Source organism: Babylonia areolata, chromosome 24 (genome assembly GCF_041734735.1).
Source record: "Babylonia areolata isolate BAREFJ2019XMU chromosome 24, ASM4173473v1, whole genome shotgun sequence".
Classification (NCBI taxonomy): Eukaryota; Metazoa; Mollusca; class Gastropoda; order Neogastropoda; family Buccinidae; genus Babylonia; species Babylonia areolata.
This window is the reverse complement of record NC_134899.1, coordinates 29,854,885-29,876,620: the sequence shown is the minus strand read 5'-3', so window position 1 is coordinate 29,876,620 and position 21,736 is coordinate 29,854,885. Positions and strand designations below refer to the sequence as shown.

General features: G+C 42.8%; 1 protein-coding gene across 1 annotated transcript in view; it reads left to right on the top strand.

Moving 5' to 3' along the window:
* LOC143298948 (uncharacterized) overlaps positions 1-15,004 on the top strand; it is a 20,193-nt gene extending 5,189 nt beyond the window's left edge. The window contains exons 3-8 of the mRNA XM_076611994.1: positions 3,794-4,216; positions 6,398-6,624; positions 8,587-9,321; positions 10,021-10,121; positions 10,831-11,003; positions 11,880-15,004. Coding sequence (XP_076468109.1) covers positions 3,794-4,216; positions 6,398-6,624; positions 8,587-9,321; positions 10,021-10,121; positions 10,831-11,003; positions 11,880-12,065 — 1,845 coding nt within the window. The 3' untranslated portion in view covers positions 12,066-15,004. The remainder of the gene's footprint in view (positions 1-3,793; positions 4,217-6,397; positions 6,625-8,586; positions 9,322-10,020; positions 10,122-10,830; positions 11,004-11,879) is intronic.
* Positions 15,005-21,736: the final 6,732 nt, after the last annotated feature.

Below are 21,736 nucleotides of genomic sequence, written 5' to 3'. Positions count from 1 at the left end.
TAGAATCATGGCATGTTGGTTTCCGGGCGTATGGATGGACGATAGCCACTGGAGGGCATGTGTCGCAGCTTCAACTTCCATCGTTAGGCTGGAGGTTGTGACTTTGTAGGCAGCATTCTCTTCCCTGACTGTTTCTCTTCCATGACCAACCCGGATGAAGTGAAGGCGAAGTTCTACGAGGACCTTCACTCTGTCATTGCTGCTATCCCGAAAGCAGACAAGCTCATCATTCTTGGGGACTTCAATGCTAGAGTTGGCTCTGATACATCACCTGGGATGGAGTGATTGGAAAGCACGGCGTGGGCCTCTGCAACCCAAATGGATTGCTTTTGCTTCAGACCTGTGCAGAGCACGAACTGCTGATAACCAACACAGTTTTCTGCCTCCCTACCCGTAACAGGACGTCATGGATGCATCCTCGCTCAAAGCATTGGCATCTCATCGATTACGTCATCGTCAGGAAAAGGGATAGGCAAGATGTACGTGTGATAAAGACCATGTGCGGCGCCGAGTGTTGGACAGACCATCGCCTTGTAGTCTCGAAGCTGAATATTCGAATCCAACCCAAGAGACGCCCCCAAGGCCAGAGGGCTCCAAAACGGCTCAACATCGCTAAGCTGAAAAACATCACCATCAAACAGACCTTTGTGGAGCTGCTGGAAGATCGTCTGGAATCCGCCTCTCTGGACAACCAGAATGTGGAGTCTGACTGGAGGACCCTGCGCGAGCTGATCTATAGTACAGCTTCAGAGACCCTGGGACCCATGACCAGAAAGCACAAAGACTGGTTTGATCAAAACTGTGATGAAATCAAGCAGCTTCTGGATGAGAAACGCCGTCTGCATCAAGCCTACCAGAGCAACTCAAAGTCCACATCAAAAAAGGATGCGTACAATGCCATCCGCAGGACTGTTCAGCAAAAGTTACGTCAGATGCAGGATAAGTGGTTGAGTGACAAAGCTGATGAGATCCCGGGATATGCTGACAGGCACGATATGAAGAGGTTCCATGATGCCTTAAAAGAAGTCTACGGCCCCACATCCTCAGGATCATCCCCCCTCCTCAGTGCAGATGGGAATACCTTGATCACCGAGAAGGAGAAAATTCTCGAACGCTGGGCTGAGCACTTCAACAGTGTCTTAAATCGTCCTTCCTCCATAAATGATGAAGCCATAGACCGTCTCCCACAAGTCCCCATCAACGAATCACTGGACGATCCGCCAACACTTCTTGAGACCCAGAAAGCAATCCGTCTGCTATCAAGTGGCATAGCACCTGGCTTAGACTCCATACCAGCAGAGGTCTACAAGGATGGAGGCACTGTGCAGACTGAGAAGCTCCATCAGCTGTACTCACTCATGTGGAAAGAAGAGACGATCCCCCAGGATTTCAAAGATGCATCTATCATTCACTTGTACAAGCGAAAGGGGAACCGGCAAGCCTGTGATAACCATCGGGGCATTTCCTTGCTCTCCATTGCAGGCAAGATACTTGCCAGGATCCTACTAAACCACCTCACAGCACACCTTGACCAAGGTCATTTGCCTGAGAGCCAGTGTGGATTCCGGAAAGTGCGCGGAACCACCGACATGGTGTTTGCTGCAAGGCAGCTGCAAGAGAAATGTCAGGAGCAAAATGCTGATCTGTTCTCCACCTGTGTCGACCTCACTAAGGCCTTCGACACCGTGAGTAGAGAGGGACTGTGGAAGATCATGGCCCAGTACGGATGCTCTCGGAAATTTATTTCCTTAGTCAGCCAATTCCATGAAGGCATGCAGGCTCGAGTCCAGGACAATGGCGAAACATCTGCTCCTTTTTCTGTCACAAATGGTGTCAAGAAAGGCTGCGTCCTGGCTCCAACACTGTTCAGCCTCATGTTCTCTGCAATCCTTACTGATGCCTTCAGAGATGGCGATGTTGGAATCGGCCTAAAGTACCGAACAGATGGCAAGCTGTTTAACCTCAGAAGAGTTCAAGCAAAAACGAAGGTCATGACAGACATCATCAGAGACTTTTTGTTTGCTGATGATTGTGCCCTCAACGCTGGATCTGAAGCTGACATGCAATTCAGCGTCGACAAGTTTGCCACTACCAGCAGGAACTTCGGCCTTACCACCAGCACGAGGAAAACCGAAGTTCTCCATCAGCCAGCCCCAGGGAAACCCCACGTTGAGCCCAACATCACAGTCAACGGTCAGAGACTCAGTGCGGTGGAGCGGTTCACATACCTTGGCAGCACATTGTCACGAAATACGACCATCGACGATGAAGTGAACGTCAGGATTGCAAGAGCAAGTACAACCTTTGGTAGACTCTATGCAAATGAACAGAAGAGGCATTGGTCTTGAGACCAAGCTAAAGGTCTACAGAGCAGTAGTTCTCCCCACACTACTGTACGCCTGCGAAACTTGGACAGTGTACCAACGACACGCCAAGAAGCTAAACCACTTCCACACAACATGCCTCAGGAAGCTACTGAACATCAAGTGGCAAGACAGGACCCCAGACACGGAGGTGCTTGCAAAAGCCACCCTTCCCAGCATCTTCACCATCCTGATGCAGTCCCAGCTTCGCTAGGCTGGACACGTGGCGAGCATGCCAGACCATCGGCTGCCAAAAAGGCTCTTCTGTGGTGAGCTGCAACAAGGGAAGAGATCACACGGAGGTCAGAAGAAGCGCTTCAGAGATACTCTGAAAGTCTCTCTGAAAGCGTTTGATATCAACCCTGACTCCTGGGAGGAATCTGCAGTGGACCGTGACAAATGGCGCGCTGCTGTGCACAAAGGCGCCAAGTTGTGCGAGGCCAACAGGACTGCTGCAGCTGTTCAGAAGAGGCAGGCCAGAAAGTCACGGGCAAACAAGTTCCCTGACAATGATATGCCTGTCTTTGTCTGCCCCAACTGTCAGCGAACATTTCGTGCGCAGATTGGACTATTCAGCCATCTGCGCATTCACAGATAGATTCATAAGCACACCCCCCCCCCACCACCACCACCCTCCCCCCATCCCTCAGCTGGATGACAACGATGGTCATCATCGATCTCGATGGACACACACCACCAAGGGTATGTGAAACGGTAACAGATTATATGTTAGTGTTGAGGTTATTTGTGATGATGCGTCCCTCTGTCTTGTGTTATACAATTTGTCATCGACGCCATGTGCCTTCACAAGGTCCTTGACATGAAATGGCGTTTTATTTCAAATGAAGAGGTCAGAGAGAAGAGATTCCATCGGCCTCGTGTGTCAGCTGCCATCTTCACACGGCGTGTCTCCACTGGCTGAGACATGTATTGACGCTCCCCGCAACAAAAATACCAAGCCGTGATATGGACACCTACATGTCGAAGAAAGATGGTACGGCGCAAGATGAACTGGCACACAGTGCAGAGAGATCCCAGACCTGTTGACAGACTGAGGACAGTGGACGATGGAACGTCTTAACTGCGTCATGCGTCCAGCAAAGCCGGGGCATATAAGTATACGTAAGTCGAGGTCAAAGCTAATGAAAAGAGGGAGGCACGCTGATTTAAAAAAGAAAAGAAAAGAAGTTGCTTTGAAATTAGAACGGAAACAAGAATGAGAATGCATTCATCTGAGAGACCTAAGTCAGTATCGGATCAGGAATGTCCTGCCAGCAGTAGCACAAAGAATAAACTGATTGTCATCATCGCCTCTCTCTCTCTCTCTCTCTCTCTCTCTCTCTCTCTGTGTGTGTGTGTGTGTGTGTGTGTGCAAATATGACTCATTAGTTTGTCTTCCAAAATTAACCTTTACTCTCACGTTGACACAGATTCTGCAAACACTGGGCTTACCCATGAGGCTGGCTTCCGTGACTGGTGCAGTCGCTGGGCCAACTGCCTTCCTCCTCCTCCCCTTGCTGGGCTGGCTGACTGACCGGGGTTCGAATCCTGTTCGCCGCAAGACCATGGCAGCCATGTTTGCCTGTGGGGTCACTTTGCTGGGGATGTTGTGTGTCATCATGGCCAACATTCTTCACTTCAGCTATCTCCTTGAGAACAGTGTCAACATCAACAGCACTGCCCATGCCTCTCATCCTGCCGAGTCGGGTGCATGGAACGGGGAAGTGACGACTTCAGGGCAAGGTACAGACGCGTCGGATACGGCACATGGTCCAGATTATGGTGCCACAGACTCCACGAACGACAACCTTGCTACTTTTGGAATCACTCAAGCGCACACAGAAAATTTTGAGGTGATTCGCAATGATGCATGTCTTTAAAGTTCTTGTCAATAAGTGCTTAAAATGTAGTACTCTATATTTTGCTTTATAGAATGATAGAATATTTACAAGCCTATTGTGAACCGTGATTTTAGATATAATGGGTTTACCATGAGCCGTATATTTGAAATGTTTCCACCAGAAAGGACCCAGCGCATCAGTTTCAATTTATTCGTTCTGAAGTCAGCCTCTCTCTGTCTCTGTCTCTCTGTCTTTCTCTCTGTCTTTCTCTCTCTCTCTCTCTGTGTACTTGCATTATCGCACTCGAGAGTGCATGCGAGAGATTTTCTACGAATAACATCTATGAAACTCAGGGAGTTCCAGGTCTTCGTTTGCACAACACGAACGTGTACGGCAGTTGACGGGTACCGTCACACAAACGTTCACACAGCGTGAAACGTCGAACCAGCGCTACGCGTCTTGCTATTCGGCAGGACGGCTTAGAATGAGGCTTATAGGACCCTCCCATCATCAGTAAGTTTTATCTTTATTTTCTCCCGCATAGCACCCGATGAATTTGTAAGAACTGTAACATTTAAAATGAAATCGTCTGTAATTCTCACTTCCATTTTACATAGTTCTTTCTTTCTTTCATTCTTTCTTTAATTTTTCTGTCTTTTCTATGAACTGAAAGGTGCTTGAATTCATTTCCAAGCTTTGGAAAGAGTGCCGTGTATGGTGCTCTTTGTTTATACACTGAACGGTCTGAAGCGAATCAACGTCCTATCTTTTGTGAGGCAGAATGTGTTACACAGTTCAGAATTTGCTGGATGTTATGTTTCTCTCTGTCTGTCTGTCTGTCTGTCTCTCTCTAATATGCGACTTTTGTGCGTGCACTCGTACCCCCTTCTCAGGGGCCATGGCCTTTATGAATAAAACATCTGAATCTTAATCTGAATTTGAATTTCTCTCTCTCTCTCTCTCTCTCTCTCTCTCTCTCTCTCTCTCTCTCTCTCTCTCTCAATTTTCCACAAGGGAAGCAAGAAGCATTACTCTTGCACGCCTCTGTGTAGATCTATCGGGTAAAGAAATGGGTGTGTCCATAGATAAAATAAGCAGTTCAGCATGTAACCAGACCATAAACTGATTTTAAGAAAGTTGAAATTCACGAGAGAGAGAGAGAGAGAGAGAGAGAGAGAGAGAGAGAGAGAGAGAGAGAGAGAGCAACATGACAGTTTAGGAAAACGTGTAGAAACAACATAACACTTTCGTCATTATGGTCTAGATGGGTGAGGGAAGGTAGAGAACGATATAAACCCTTCAAAGACAGCATATAGGGTCATTTGACTTCTCTATGTGGGAGAGGTTCCTATGCGTGCCGAAAACGAATGCAGTTCCGTTTCCTGTGCATTCGGCAGATACTTCATGCAACGGCAGTAGACTGCTTTCTGTCACAGTTATCCTGAGTCACCAGTGACAGTTTAGTTGTGTTTTCAATCACAGCTTCACAACTCAATGAATTTCCGAAACTGCTCACAAAGAAATATGTTAAAAAAAACAACAACAAAACAATGTCGAAATATGAAGTGAAACGAAATATGGATACTGTTTCTTGTTTCGTTTCACAACACCAAAACGTGACACCGTGTTCTTCGCGTTACTATTTCCTATGCGGCTGCAGGTTGCCAGATCTGGAACTCCTTGTCCCCAGAAGATAGGGTGCAGCTTTTGACTGATTTGTGACAGATTACGAGTTCATCGCCAGTAAAAACATTCTGCAGTATCAGACAGAACTTGGTAAAATAAAAAAAAGTCTTCGTTATGAAAAAAATTGCATCATAATACGCTTGGCGCGTTCCAACCCAAGGGTCTTCTATTTTGTGTTCATCAACGAAGAAGACATCTGCAAAACAGCTAAGATGTTCGTTCTTGTTTTTCTGTTGTGTTCATCTTGTGGAAGAGCCCAGTGCTGAAGATTGCTGCATGTTCTGTATTGTACTCTGTGTTCATTGTTTTTCGTCTCTTACCGTGAGTACACCAACGGCTTGCTTTTGTTGAAAGTATGCAAATTAGTCCGGATGGATGCAGTTACACCTCTCCGAAGGTACTATGAACGTTCTGTTACTTGCTCTCTCTCTCTCTCACACACACACACACACACACACACACACACACACACACACACACACACTCACACACACACAATGTTCTCAGGTACCGTTCAAAGCTGGCCTGGGCCTTCTGGGTTTCATTCTGCTGGACATTGGGTTTGATGCTTCCAACGCCTGCATCAAATCCTTCGTGCTGACGTGCGGCCCTCGCTCTGAACACAGCTCTTTGTTGCTCATCGGGCTTGTGATCGCTTCGGCTGGAGGGGTGTCCACGGCATCACTAGCGTTGGTGGATTTCGGACCAATGTTTGGCTTGTCCTATATTGAAGGGTACGTTTTGCTTAACGTAACACACACACACACACACACACACACACACACACACACACACACACACACACACACACATATATATATATATATATATACGTTTTTTTCTTTTTCTTAATCTTACGACTTAATGCTATGGGCAAAAACGACAGATCATACATGGTACACAAACACACAAATAATGAAGCTGAAATAAAATCAAGGCCCCGTACAAAGGCAATAAACTGTTAACATGGGAAATTCGCCACGCAGAAAACAAATGTATGTAATGAATAGTAAATCTAGGTCTTGATGTCTTCGTTTTCCAATGGGAATGGGAAGAAGGTCAAGAACAGATCCTGGTTTTACTTGTAATCTTAAAAATGTAATTTGTGCAGGTATGGGGGTGGCTCATTCATGCTCACATTAGCCATTGTGTTCTTCTAAAGAGGGGACACTATGATTAATGAAGGATCTTTGAGCTCAATCATCCCGTGATCCCTTCAGTTTTTCATCTTGGGATTTTCTGTCAGGAGGTTCTTTATATATATACAAAAAAGAAGAAAAAACGATTGAGAACACACTATATCATGACCGGTGTCTCTGGATTACTTCCCATAGCAGATGACGGCAGTTCATTGTCAATTTCGATTTATCTGAGGTGTCCACAAGGTCAAAACTGCCGTCATATCAGGCATACGTTTGACTCTTTCCCGTAAAGAAAATTCAAATGGCCTCTTATTTCAGTTTTTGAAGGATTTCTATTTCACATTTCCCTTTTGTAATCTTTGCAAAGTCATTCTAAAATAACGTTACGGGTGTTTACCTGCAAACTGCTTTCTTCCACCATTATGATGTACGAATATATTTTGGCCAATTCAACCAGTGGTGGGTAGCATCCCTTCATACCTGAAAGTAGAGGCTGCTTTTAACACTTTCCACGTGTCAGTGCTTGTTTGCCTGACAATGATAGCTGAGGTGAGCTGACCCGTCGTGCTTTGCATACATGTGTGGTCTCCCTGGCTTCCTTTTCAGTTCCCTAAACATAAAGTGCAAAGATGAACTGTTTTCCAGGTATTCTGTTCGTTGCCTTTTTTTAATTTTTTATTCACAATATAACTTGTTATTTTGTTTTCTTCATATTCTTTATCTGATTTCTCATGGGCTGCTTTGGGAAGTCATTGGATTGTAACTTTTACTTCGTTCCTCCACTATTATGTTAAACGGATCTCTGTCTCTCTCTCTCTCTCTCTCTCTGTCTCTCTCTCTCTCTCTCTCTCTCTCTCTCTCTCTCTCTCTCTCCAACGGGCCATGGCCTATATTGAATAAACTTTTCGACTTCGACTCTCTCTCTCTCTCTCCACACACACGCACGCACATAGACACACACAGACACACATACACACACATATATATGTGTGTAGTGCGTGTCTGTGCGTCTATGTGTCTGCGTGTGTGTGTGTGTGTGTGTGTGTGTGTGTGTGTGTGTGTGTGTGTGTGCAGAAAAAAAGAGAAAAAAACAAAACGAGAGAGAGTATTGAGTACTGCTGTCTTTTTCATCGTTTTCCACAAGGAAGGCAAAGAAGTGTCAAGCCACACATTCATAACCCTAACATGAAAAGCAAACAAACAAAAACACCTACAACCTGAAAATGAAACTGGGCTGGGTCCAGGAGTAGAGGTGGGAGCGTGAGTTAAAGAATCCCTCATTGATGCTCACATTAGCCGTTTTACTTCTCCAAAAGGGAGGTCAGCACACAAACACACACACACACACTTTTGAAAGTGAATTATCTAGGCACTTTTTTGAAACCATTTCGTCTTCCATTCTATCGTATTAATCACTAGTTACTTTGTGTATTCATAACAATGATAATGTTTGAAATTAGTGGTAATAATGATGGTGTTGTGTATCGTGATCGTGGCCCTGTTCAGAATAGTTTTTATTTTCATCTTTACTTTATGTCCCACCCATTTCTCCAGGGCCAGACTGACCATACAGACCACAGTCCAAGCCGTGGTAGTCACCATATTCATGATCGTGGGCCTCTCCATTTCTCTCCTCACCGTCAACAGAATGCTCAAACTCCACAGTTCCTCTGCAGAAGATGCTGTTGTCATTCCTAAGCCCCAGAACTCTCTGGCTCATGAGGCTAAACCCCATCATGAAGAAACTCTTTCCCGAAGTGTCATTCTGGACGCTTTAGAGAATAGCTTCCGATCTTTAGGGGGTGGCTCTTTCCACTTTGACCAGAATATGGCGATTCGTGGTGAGCAACAGCGCAGTCAGTCTCTTGATCATCGCATTTACCACAGATCAACAGAACGTACCCCACTGCTGGAGGATGAAAGGGGTGTGATGGAAGAGTCGGAGCAGGAAAAATCTTGGATTGCTTCTGCTTCTGTGTCGTACGAGAAGACAGACTCCCTTTCCAGCATTCCAGATCACCTGGAGGCAAGGACCACTACCATGAAGGACGTGCCTGAACGCCACATGTCTAAGCAGACTCCGGAAGACATGTTGGAAGTAGAAGTCGATGAGATTCAGTCCCGTTGTTGTAAGAGAGGCTTCAAGACAAAACTCTTTCTGGTATTTTTGGCGACCTACTTCTCATCTTCGGCCATGAGCTTCTTCTCCATGACCAGCTCAGACTTTGTGGGGAAAGCGATCTACGGAGGAGATCCGGCAGCCCTGCCTGGCTCACAGAGCCTGATTAGGTATGCTGGCTGGAAGGACAATGTACACACACACACACACACACACACACACACACACACACACACACATATATATATATATATATATATATGTACACACACACACACATATATATATATATATATATGTGTGTGTGTGTGTGTGTGTGTGTGTGAGACACACAGAGAGAGAGAGAGAGAGAGAGAGATCTTCAGTTTGACGTCTATTCACTATAAGTGTTATTAGACGGAAAGAGGAGAGGTCATGGGTGAAAGAGAGGAAATGCTTGTGAATATTAATGTAGGAAAGTGTTAATGTATGTTTTAGAGGACATGGAAATAAGTCTATTAAAGGAAATATAAAGTTTAAAGAGATGAGACATGATGATTTGCTATCGCCGCTTAGACGGTGACTCCAATGTCACTGTGAAATTTTGGAGAGAGAGAGAGAGAGAGTGTGTGTGTGTGTGTTGTGGCAGCTCGCGTGCTCTCATGCAACAATGAAAGAAATGACTCCGTATCATCAATTTTTATGATTAATTTTATTTTTTCCCATCGGGTGTAACGTGAAAATATCTGGTCATTGTTGGAAATCGTGTATGGCCTCTCTTATTGGTAAGTCAACCAGAAGTTTGTGATATTAGAATACTTTCGTTACTGCTTCAGTAATGCAGGCATATTTCAGGCATATTTCATGTGAAATGCTTGCTGTGTGTGCAGCTACCAAGAAGGAGTGAGGATGTCGTCCATAGGATTCTTCATCCATTACATTTTTTACTTTATCATCAGTATCGTCCAGTCTCGAATTCTGGCTTTGATTGGTGAGTTTCGTTCCTGAGTTTGGCAATTTCCTTACAGAACAATAATGCAGCTTTTCTTTTTCATTAGCGGCAATTAGGATGCTTGTTTTTTGTAACTGATTAATCTGGACGTAAAACAAGACAGATACTGAACTTGATTTTGAAATAATGCGATCAGTTTGCTGTCTCAGAACTAGCTTTATTGTCATTGTCGACAATTTCGTGTCTTGGAAGACTTTCCACCCCTTTGGTAATGGGATTTCAAATCTTTTCAGATCGGCTTTGGCTGTGCTAGAATAGTCATAGTTTTGATATTTCGTTTTCAAAAGCAAAATAAAGTATCAAAACAAAACAGATGCCATTTTTTTCTGTTAAACCTTTCAGTCTTTCAGTGACAGGAAACTAATCTCTGCATAAAATCGGTATTTTCTCTTATTTGATTTAACACTCAGTCTAACTTTATTTTTGTTGTTGATACAAACATGATTTTAGTCGGGAGAGGTACGAGAAAAGAGGAGGAAGGAGTCACAACATAACTGGTTCTATTAGAACAATCCAAGCCATTCCACCAATGGGCCATGTGGTTTGTGGCACAGCGTCCAGTTTTTAATTGCCAGAAGTATGTTTTGTCCTCTGTCCATTATTACATACATGTGAATCATCAGCATGCACAGTTTTGACATGTTTGGATGTCACTTTAAAAAAATCTTTTATCGTACCCTGTTGACAGGTTGCAGGGCAGAGTTTGTGATTATTCATCTGTCTCTTGCGGCCATGATGGTAGCCACGAGTTTGACAGAACGACTGGAGGTCTACTTTCTGATGACTGTGGCAGCAGGGTTGCACAGAGCTTGCATCTATTCCATACCGTTTGCAGTTGTCAATGATCTTATCCAATCCAAGGTGAATGTCGACTCAGTTTTGGATGAAACACATCATATATGTTAATCTGCTTGTTCTGCTGTATTGATTGAGTAACTGTTCTGTCGTTAAAATGATATGAAAAGGTACATTAAAAAGTGGGATGGGTACGAGGATTGAAATGAGTGCTCCACACTTCAATGACAGTTAACTGGGGGCCATTTGAATTTGATGGGAGAGAGAGCTATGCCTGGCACGACTGCTTTTTTTTTTTTTACCCCTTGGAGAGCGAGGCAGTTAGTGATCTGAAGCATATCCCCACCCCCACACCCACCCCCCTCACATGTACACAGACACAGACAGACAGACAGACAGACACACACATACACACACACACGCGCGCGCGCGCGTGCGCACGCACATGCGTATATTCGAAAACAGGCACGCACGCTCACACTCAAACACACTGCACCGCACTCATAGTCAGTTGACTGAAGAGTATCGTTTGATGTGAAAAAAAGGACAAAAAATCCAACAACAACAGAACAAAGAAAAACAAAATCAAACTGTACGGGCGAACAAATAGAAGCTACGAGGCACCTCTCATTTCTTATTTTTTTATCTCTCTCTCTCTCTCTCTCTCTCACACACACACACACACACACACACACACACACACACACACACACACACACCACACCACACCACAACACAACACACACACGCGGACACACACACACACACACACACACACACACACACACACACACACACACACACACACACTAAATAAATAAATAAATAAATAATTACATGCATACATAAAAAAACAATTAACAAACATTCAATCAGTTAGTGAATAGAAACAACAGCAGAAACGGCACCGATGTTTTGTTAAAGTTCTTGTGCGTCGTGCAGGCTTCAGGGGATGTGGGACTGGCCATGTCCATGGTCGTGGCTGCCTTACCACTGTCCTACTGCACGCTGTTCTCCTGGGTGGGTTCTCTGGAGGAGCTGACCGGAGTCGTGGCCGTTCCTTTCTGGGTGGGCTGTGTCACCGCTGTCCTGGCCACCTGCATGTTCCTGGCTGTGGGCAAAGTGTAGTGGACACTGGCATGTTTCGGAGGGGGTGGTCACCTATCGGACAAACAACACACAGCATTCCAAAGGCAACCGGCAGAAAATAACGTAGCCTCAGGAGACTCTGGTACCTTAACTCTTTCACCGCCAGTCAATTTAGAGTACAAAATTCCCTTGTGGTATAAACACAGAAAAGACAGTAGCTAAGAATAGCTGGGGATCCCCCCTGCGATGTATAGAAAATACGGCATATCCTACCACCGAACATTAAGAGCAGTAGGTTCATGGATAACAGACCAATGAATGGTCACCTTTCAGTGACATGGGTCCTCTACCACGCCTGTGCATAAATGCGAGCTTGGCGGTGAAAGGGTTAAAAGATATCCAAATCTTTTGTGTTTATTCCACGGGATGATATGGCCAGTTAAACTGTTTATCGCGTGCCTCTTGGTCACAAGCTCTTCAAATGAACTTTCTTAATGGGAGAAGTTTCAAGTACACAAAACTCAGTTGTTGCTGCTGTTAACTTTTGATTTTATGCTGTTGTGCAATGTTTCGCGATTGGTTGAGGTGGCTAAAGGTAGTCTCATTTCTAGATGGCAGTAATTTAATCTGAAGCTACAAGGGCTGTTAAAATAACAATAAGAAACTAGATGTGTGATACAGATGTTTTTCTTTGTGTTTGGTTCATAATCAGTATGACGTTCTTTCTTTATTCATTCTTTATTATTATTATTATTATTATTATTATTATTATTATTATTATTATTATTAGTCATAGAAGTAATGGTAACAGGAGTTGTAGTACTTTATGTTGTTGTTCTTGTTTGCCTATTTTCAATTGTTTCTTAAATGTATTTTTCATCTGTTCAGTTCATTTCAATTCAATTCAAAATACTTTATTTTCTGCTTCAGCCAAAACAGAAAATATGTCTTGTTATCCCACTGTAGGCTGCTATTGGTGCTGGTGGTGATTTGGGTTTTGGTGTTTTTTTCCCTATATTTCCCATTCTTATTGATGGGTTTATCATTTTTCGTAAACAGAATTAATGCATATCATAACGCATATTATGTATGCCATGCATATTTCTCATTCTGCATATTGCAGTGGATACATGTGTTATTTCTGATTTAGTCAAGGTTGACAATATCTTGTTCCTTTATGTTGATTATTTCTTAGGTTTATCTTTCTTTTTTTCTGGATCAGTGACAGTTGTTCTATATATGAAAAAAAACCCACACCATATAAATCAATAAACGAAAGAGCTAAACGCACAAAAGATGGATATATATAAAGACAAAAACTGAGATGATGAAGAAAGTATACACACAATGGGACGTGGAGAAAAGAAGACTTGATTTCGCACTTGACTTGTCTGTACATCTTGATTTCCCACTTTCTGAAAAATGCTGAAAGGAAGAGAAATGATATAACCTAAACTACAGCAAAGGGTTTGTCCGATTGTGTGTGTGTGTGTGTGTGTGTGTGTGTGTGTGTGTGCGTGCGTGCGTGCGCGCACTGGACTTTGTTTCCTTTGTATCCAAATTGATGTGTTGGCAAGTGCAAACTATGTGTACTTTGTCGAGACGTGCATGGTACGAAATCTGTGCAAAGGCAGGCATATGGAAAGTGATGTTTTGGGAGATGTAATGTGTGAAAGAGTGATTCTTCTACAGAGGTAAAAAGAAGTAACCACATCTACTCAAACAGACGTTATAACGTGTAAAACATACCAGATATTGTAGAAATGCAAAGAAAGAAAGAACATAACTTCTCCAAGATATAGTGCTATAGAGAAACATCACCCATGTGGTATGTGTCGATATCAGAGGCAGAAGATTTCCCTTGGTAAGGAAACAGTTGACCATGGAGAAACAAGTATATGTCTATGATAAACCAACATCCGCGCGTCAGCTGAGGGCCTAATGCTCCTCCATGTAGTAATGATTTTCCGTTATATGATAAGATAATTTATCTGTATAATAAAACAGAATCTTGACCACACTTTTTTGATTACGTTAAGAAACTGCATTATATTATACAGATGTTTTTCTGTATGTTTGGTTCATAATCAGTATGATGATATCTTTGCACTGGTTTACGGATTTATCTATTAATATGTTTATTTATTCATCAATCTATTCATTTTTGGCTTACGTTGCATGCAGGTCACGGAGTACATTATTTGTATTTCATATTATTATTATTATTATTATCATTATTATATTCTTCTTCTTCTTTCTTAGGTTTTTGTCGTTCTTATTCTTGTTTGCCTTGTTGTTTTTTTCACTATTCATCTGTCTCTGTATCTCCTTGTTATCCCAGTATAGGCTGTTGTTGATGCTGCTGATCTTTCCCCCATTCTTATCGATTTTTCTTTTCATAAATATAATCATTGCATAGTATATTTGCTATATATTATACTTATATGTATATGATATATATAGCTATAAAAAAAATATCGCGATGGCGACAATGCCGCACTTCGTTTTGGTTACGTAAAGAAACTAGATATTTTAAACGAATATTTTCTGTATGTTTGGTTCATAATCAGTATGACGATATAATGGCTTTGCTTTACGTAGTTATTTGTTAATGCATTTGTCTCTCTCTCTCTCTCTCTCTCTCTCTCTCTCTCTCTCTCTCTCTCTCTCTCTCTCTCTCTCTATCTATTCATTTATTATTGGTTTATTTATCTATCGTTTATTTCTTCATTTTTGGCCTAAGTTGCATGCAGGTCTCGGAGCACATTATTTATATTTCATATGATTATCATGATTGTTATGATTATGATTATGCTGCTGCTGTTGCTGCTGCTGCTGATGATGATAATTGTTGTTGTTGTTGTTATTGTTATTATCATTATCTTTTATTTTTGGTGTTCTTGTTTGCCTCATGGCTTTTTCACTATTCATCTGTTCCTGTATCTCCTTGCTATACCAGTGTAGGCTGTTGTTGGCGCTGGTGTTATATCTATCAAAAATATCGAGATGGCGACAATGCCGCACTTCGTTTTGGTTACGTAAAGAAACTAGATATTTTAAACGAATATTTTCTGTATGTTTGGTTCATAATCAGTATGACGATATATTGGCATTGCTTTACGTAGTTATTTGTTAATGTATCTATCTATCTATCTATCTATCTATCTATCTATCTATCTATCTATCTCTCTCTCTCTCTCGCTATCTATCTATCTCTCTATCTATCTATCTATCTATTCATTTATTATTGGTTTATTTATCTATCGTTTATTTCTTCATTTTGGCCTAAGTTGCATGCAGGTCTCGGAGTACATTATTTATATTTCATATGATTATCATAATTGTTATGATTATGATTATGCTGCTGCTGTTGCTACTGCTGCTGATGATGATGATAATTGTTGTTGTTGTTGTTATTGTTATTATCATTATCTTTTATTTTTGGTGTTCTTGTTTGCCTCATGGCTTTTTCACTATTCATCTGTCCCTGTATCTCCTTGCTATACCAGTGTAGGCTGTTGTTGGCGCTGGTGTACATTTCCCCATTCTTATCGATGGGTTTTATACATTTCATGAATATAATCATTGCATGTTATATATGCCATATATATATATATATATATATATATATATATATATATATATTATGATTATTATATCAAAATCATCATCATCATCATCATCATCATCACACAAAAAGAAGGAGAAAGAGGGAATCTAGTGGTGGAAGTGGACACACAAAAGGAAGGGGGAATCTAGTGGTGGAAGGGGACACACAAAAGGAAGAGGAAAGGGGGAATATAGTGGTGGAAGGGGACACACAAAAGGAAGAGGAATGAGGGAATCTAGTGGTGGAAGGGGACACACAAAAGGCAGGAGAAAGGGCGAATCTAGTGGTGGAAGTGGACACACAAAAGGAAGGGGGAATCTAGTGGTGGAAGGGGACACACAAAAGGAAGAGGAATGAGGGAATCTAGTGGTGGAAGGGGACACACAAAAGGAAGGAGAAAGGGCGAATCTAGTGGTGGAAGTAGACACACAAAAGGAAGGGGGAATCTAGTGGTGGAAGGGGACACACAAAAGGAAGAGGAAAGGGGGAATATAGTGGTGGAAGTGGACACACAAAAGGAAGGGGAAAGAGGGAATCTAGTTGTGGAAGGGGACACACAAAAGGAAGAGGAAAGGGGGAATATAGTGGTGGAAGTGGACACACAAAAGGAAGGGGAAAGAGGGAATCTAGTTGTGGAAGGGGACACACAAAAGGAAGGAGAAAGGGGGAATCTAGTGGTGGAAGGGGACACACAAAAGGAAGGGGAAAGAGGGAATCTAGTGGTGGAAGTGGACACACAAAAGGAAGGGGAATGAGGGAATCTAGTGGTGGAAGTGGACACACAAAAGGAAGGGGAAAGGGGGAATCTAGTGGTGGAAGGGGACACACAAAAGGTAGGGGGAATATAGTGGTGGAAGGGGACACACAAAAGGAAGGGGAAAGGGGGAATCTAGTGGTGGAAGGGGACACACAAAAGGAAGGAGAAAGAGGGAATCTAGTGGTGGAAGGGGACACACAAAAGGAAGGAGAAAGAGGGAATCTAGTGGTGGAAAGGGACACACAAAAGGAAGAGGAAAGAGGGAATCTAGTGATGGAAGTGGACACACAAAAGGAAGAGGAAAGAGGGAATCTAGTGATGGAAGGGCGAGCAGGCAAAAGGAAGAGGAAAGAGGGAATCTAGTGATGGAAGGGCGAGCAGGCAAAAGAAACGAAATCATCTGAAATGTTTCATTGACGCAATGGCCAAAGCCTCTAACTGGAGAGATGGGATACGTGGACAATATATTCCATGATTATGACCAGTGCCACAGCAGTATCTCAGTCACATTGAGAAATACATCAACAGCAAAAACACTCTTATGATATCACGGTGATAAGAAACTCCAGGGAGAGCTGGACAGTACAAGGTCTTCAGAGAAGAAGCCCCCTCTCAGTCAAGTGTTTCGGCCCTTAACTCCTTACACTCTAAGGGGGCCAGGCCGCACCCAGGTCATGACTCCACGACAGTAAGCCTCTTCAAAGATTTGTTGACATGAATACAGAACCCGTAAAGTATAGTGTCATTTGTAGATGACAACAACTATACCTAAAGCTGCAAAAGCTGTTATAATACTCCAAGACTTCGAAACTCTTTTCTGGTTTCAAATAGCAAAATTTGGTAAGCGCAAGAGGTATTATATAAAATGATATTCGATTATCAGCTACTCCTCATCTAAAAATCACAGAAAGAAATGGCGGCTCGCACTTGCTCTTCCCCCCTCCCCCCCCCCCCCCCACACACACAACTACTAAACACAATAGTAAGACTATCACAGACTAGTGCACTCACTCCTGTTTATCTGATGCTCAAGGATAGAAAGGCTATGAGAAAATGTTGATAAAAAGAAAAACTTTATTAAACTAAACACCATGACAATATTAACAGCAACATCAACCACAATGTTGTAGCACAGACACGCACACACACATACACAGACGCACATACACACGCGCACGCGTGCGCGCGCACACATCATACGCAGCAACAACAGAACAAAAAATGGCACAAACGGATAATCAGTTGCGTGAGCGCTGCCTGTCAAGGTTGAGTGTCAAGATTGTGTGCTGCCTGTCAATATTGAGTGTTCGGAAAGCAGTGATTTCAGTTTCAGTTTCTCAAATAGGCGTCATTGCGTTCGGTCAAATCCATGTACGCTACACCACATCTCCTAGCCAAGTGCGTGCTGCACAAGGATACTCGAATCATCGTCTCATCCGAGTGACTGGACACTCCGTTTGATTTTCCAGTCAAACTTGGGAGAGAGAGCGAGACCGGGATTCGAACTCAGACATTTTGCAGACACTGTATTGACAGATAAGCGTCTCAACCATTCTGTCACCCTATAGCGTGTCTAAGATAGCAGTGGGAATAAAACAAATAATGTTGTAAACCTTCCGCCTCTGTCCACCCGTTTGTTGATGAAATCCGAGTGAAGAGGGTGAGTTTCGTCGTTCTAGAATTATACAACATCTGTCTGTCATGTTTTTCAGGTACATCACCAGAAACTGTTTTCTGTCTGTCACCCTACCCGCTTTTCTAATAATCATTCCCGCCCCAGCACACAGAACCATAGCATACAACACTGAAAACAACAAAACATTTCTGGAATATGGAATGAATAATTATGCAATAAAAGAGTTTCCTAAGACAATATATTTGGCCTTTTCCCCCCACATGTTCAGTTGAATTTTCATTTTGTTTGAGTATCGATTTTACATTTAAGTGTTATTGTTTAGGAGAGGAGAGGGAGGAGGTGAATGGTGAGTTGGGGATAACCGGGTATATGGAGGGCAGAAAACGTCAGAGTAGAAACTATATCAGTCGGCTTCTATTATAATGATACAATGATAATAATAATGTACATTTATATAGCGCCCTTTCTCTCTAAGAGTTCAGGGCGTTTTACATGAAAGAAAATATTACAAGTTACATAAAACATTCATGACCACTCTTTCTCAAAAAACCCTCCCCCCTACTCCCACTCTCCCCCTCCCACTCTACATACATCCAAAGTGAGCTGACATGGGTGGTGTTGGAGAACAAGGAAGCTGAGTGTATAACAGACTTCAAGTCTTGGATGAGCTTCAACAAATTAGAGCTACATGATGAAACAACCCTCAACAACAACCATCTGCCTGAAGATCCTGTCCATCAGCCCCATCCACATGTAATATGCAGCTTCTGTTCAAACGTGTGTGTGTGTGTGTGTGTGTGTGTGTGTGTGTGTGTGTGTGCGCGCGCGCGCATGTATGTGTGTATGTGTGTGACCCCGGTACACTTGGTAATAAAGACATATTCTATTCTCTTCTAAAAGGCTGAACTGAACTGTTGCTTGTATGCCACAATAAATTATTGAGCCCCCTGTCTCTTCAAATCAGTGCGGAGTTTTGGTGTTAATCTCGTCCATGGTCTGTCTTTTCAGAAAAAAAAGAATTTCTAACATTTGTAAATCAGCTTATCTTGTCTTGAGTTGCGAAGAACTAGTTCCATTCGCCATTACCTGTCTACTGAAGGAACCAAAATATTATTCTGTGCTTTTGTTTTGTCCAGGATTGACTACTGCAGCTCTGTTCTTGCCGGTATTCGAAATAAACTAATTGATAAACTCCAAACAGTTCAGAACAAAGCTGCTATTTTCAGCTCGTACAAATTTGAACATGTAACGCCTTTCTTCCACTCCCTTTACTGTCTGTCTGTTTCAAAAATACAAACTTTCTGATGGGATAAAATGTTCCTACATTGACGTTTTCTGCCCTCTCAGGCTCTGGCCCTCGCTATCTCTCTGATCTCTTCGTTTTGTTTCTGATGCAGCCGTGAACCGAGTGGTTCTAATAGGGGACGGTACAAAAGAACTAAACTGATTGATTGAATGAAAGGATAGACAAGATCCCACGCACAGGCCAGGAACATATTGAGGCCAGTCACAAATGGGTTTTCTATTGTTTTATTTACAATAGTTATGTAAAAAGAGAAGACCTAAGAAGAGAAGAACTAAGAGGAGAAGAAGACAGTGCCTGGAATGACACAAATAAATGTCATTAGCACAACATGTCGGCACAAGTGAATAATAAAGCACATGTATACATATTACATGGAAAGATTACCACTTGGTATTGCATATGTGTGAAGACCAAACACTGACATCAAATGACATTTCTAATACATTTAAATAATGCAGGTAAAGTGATTGAAGCTATGCTGATTTAGTGAAAGTACACTGACAGTATAGATTAGGTAAAGCGTATACTGTGTCAAAGTGACTCAAATGAATCAGTTTATCATGTAGCACTATACTGGAGTAAGCCGTATAGGAGAGTGCATGATACCTAAATTACAATTAACAGCCTGATACATATGAGGTGGTTTTAACCAGTAACTGATATAAACCCAACACTATCTTGTAATCATGACAGAATACTACACACATCTTAGAGTACAGAAAATCAGTGAAACACTACTTCATCAGTGACAGCAAATGAGAAAGAACGCGTCATATGCACTCACTAGAATCTTCTCGAACAAACTATTAGTGTCCAGAGACGTCACTGACTGTGACGTTAAGAAGAATCAAATGGAACACTGCTCCAAGCATATGACGACATGGCAATTTTCTAAATCAATCATAGCCGAGCTGTGACTAACATGTCAAAGCAATAACTGAACAAAGCAATAACTGAACATACTCATATGAACACAAGTACTGTGTTGAACAATACAATTTACAAATCAACACATTCTACACACTAGTACTTACAGCAATACGTAGCGAGATGTTAGCCGTTGTGAGAACACACACACACACTCACACTGCCCGCAACGCAGCAAGAGAGAGAGAGAGAGAGAAGCTCTGGTCAGATGACTGACCAGGTATGAAATGACCACTCATCACTCACTGTGCCAGTTTATGCAGGTTAAGCGGACTACAAAGACAGTCACGTGTGCTGCAAAGCAGATTGACACTAATCAGGCCAAATCCGATGACAACTGTGTTTCTCACAAGGTGTTCAGTGACAGATTTCTAAATGATCCCTGGCGAAGAGGACAAAATGATGTAAGCGGAGTCACACATTCTGCGCGTGGGTTAGTTGCGAAAACTGTCGTCTGCTAATGCAGCTTGTGCGTGAGGCAAGTATTGGAGCAAGCAGAGAAAGCGGAGTATGGCTGCCTACATGGCGGGGTAAAAACGGTCATACACGTAAAAGCCCACTCGTGTATATACGAGTGAACGTGGGAGTTGCAGCCCACGAACAAAGAAGAAGAAGGAGCAAGCATAGCGCTTGGTCACACTGATACCAGTCTATCGAAATCCCTGTTGCAAAGAAGAAGCAACAGGGTCAGTCAGAGACCTTTCTTTTCCCAGGCCCCCTGACTGAGGAACAAGCCGCCTGAAAAATAATTCATTGAAGGCTTCTTTTAAAACACATTACCAGCAGTCCTGGTTTTGGTATGATCTGGTTCCAAATGCATGTTTTATTGTTCGGAAGTCGTTTGCCCTTTGTCTGTGGAGGGGTGCTTTCGAGTGTCCATGTATTAGTGCTTGTGCGCGTGCATGTGCGCCGTGCTGAAGGGATGTGTCGTCAATGTGTCTCCACATGTTTCTGTGTGTGTGTGTGTGTGTGTGTGTGTGTGTGTGTGTGTGTGTGTGTGTGTGTGTGTGTGCGTGGGGGATATTGAGGGAGCAATGGGGGATCGGCGGAGGGGAGTGGGAGAGGGATGGATGGGGAGGAACGAAATATAAAGCACTCTGAGCAGTATTTATGAAAAAAGCACTATATAAGTGTCCTTTATTCTTCTTCTTCTTCTTGTCCTTATCATCATTATTATCACACACACACACACACATACGCGCGCACGCGCGCACGCGCGCGCACACACACACACACACACGCACACACACACCTGTGAGATTTGGTTCCTTTCACCCAATTCATCCGGCTTAAACTGGATTGCTTGATGGTCTGATAGCACTGGTTTTCATTTTATTTTTTTATGTACCAGACACAGGAGCATTTCGGCCGTGACGCTCTGTAATTCTTATGCTGTGGAAAATACATGTCTCTAATGCACATTGACGTGATAGGGCCATCTGTTACATGACTAGGTGCATTTGGATATAATTCG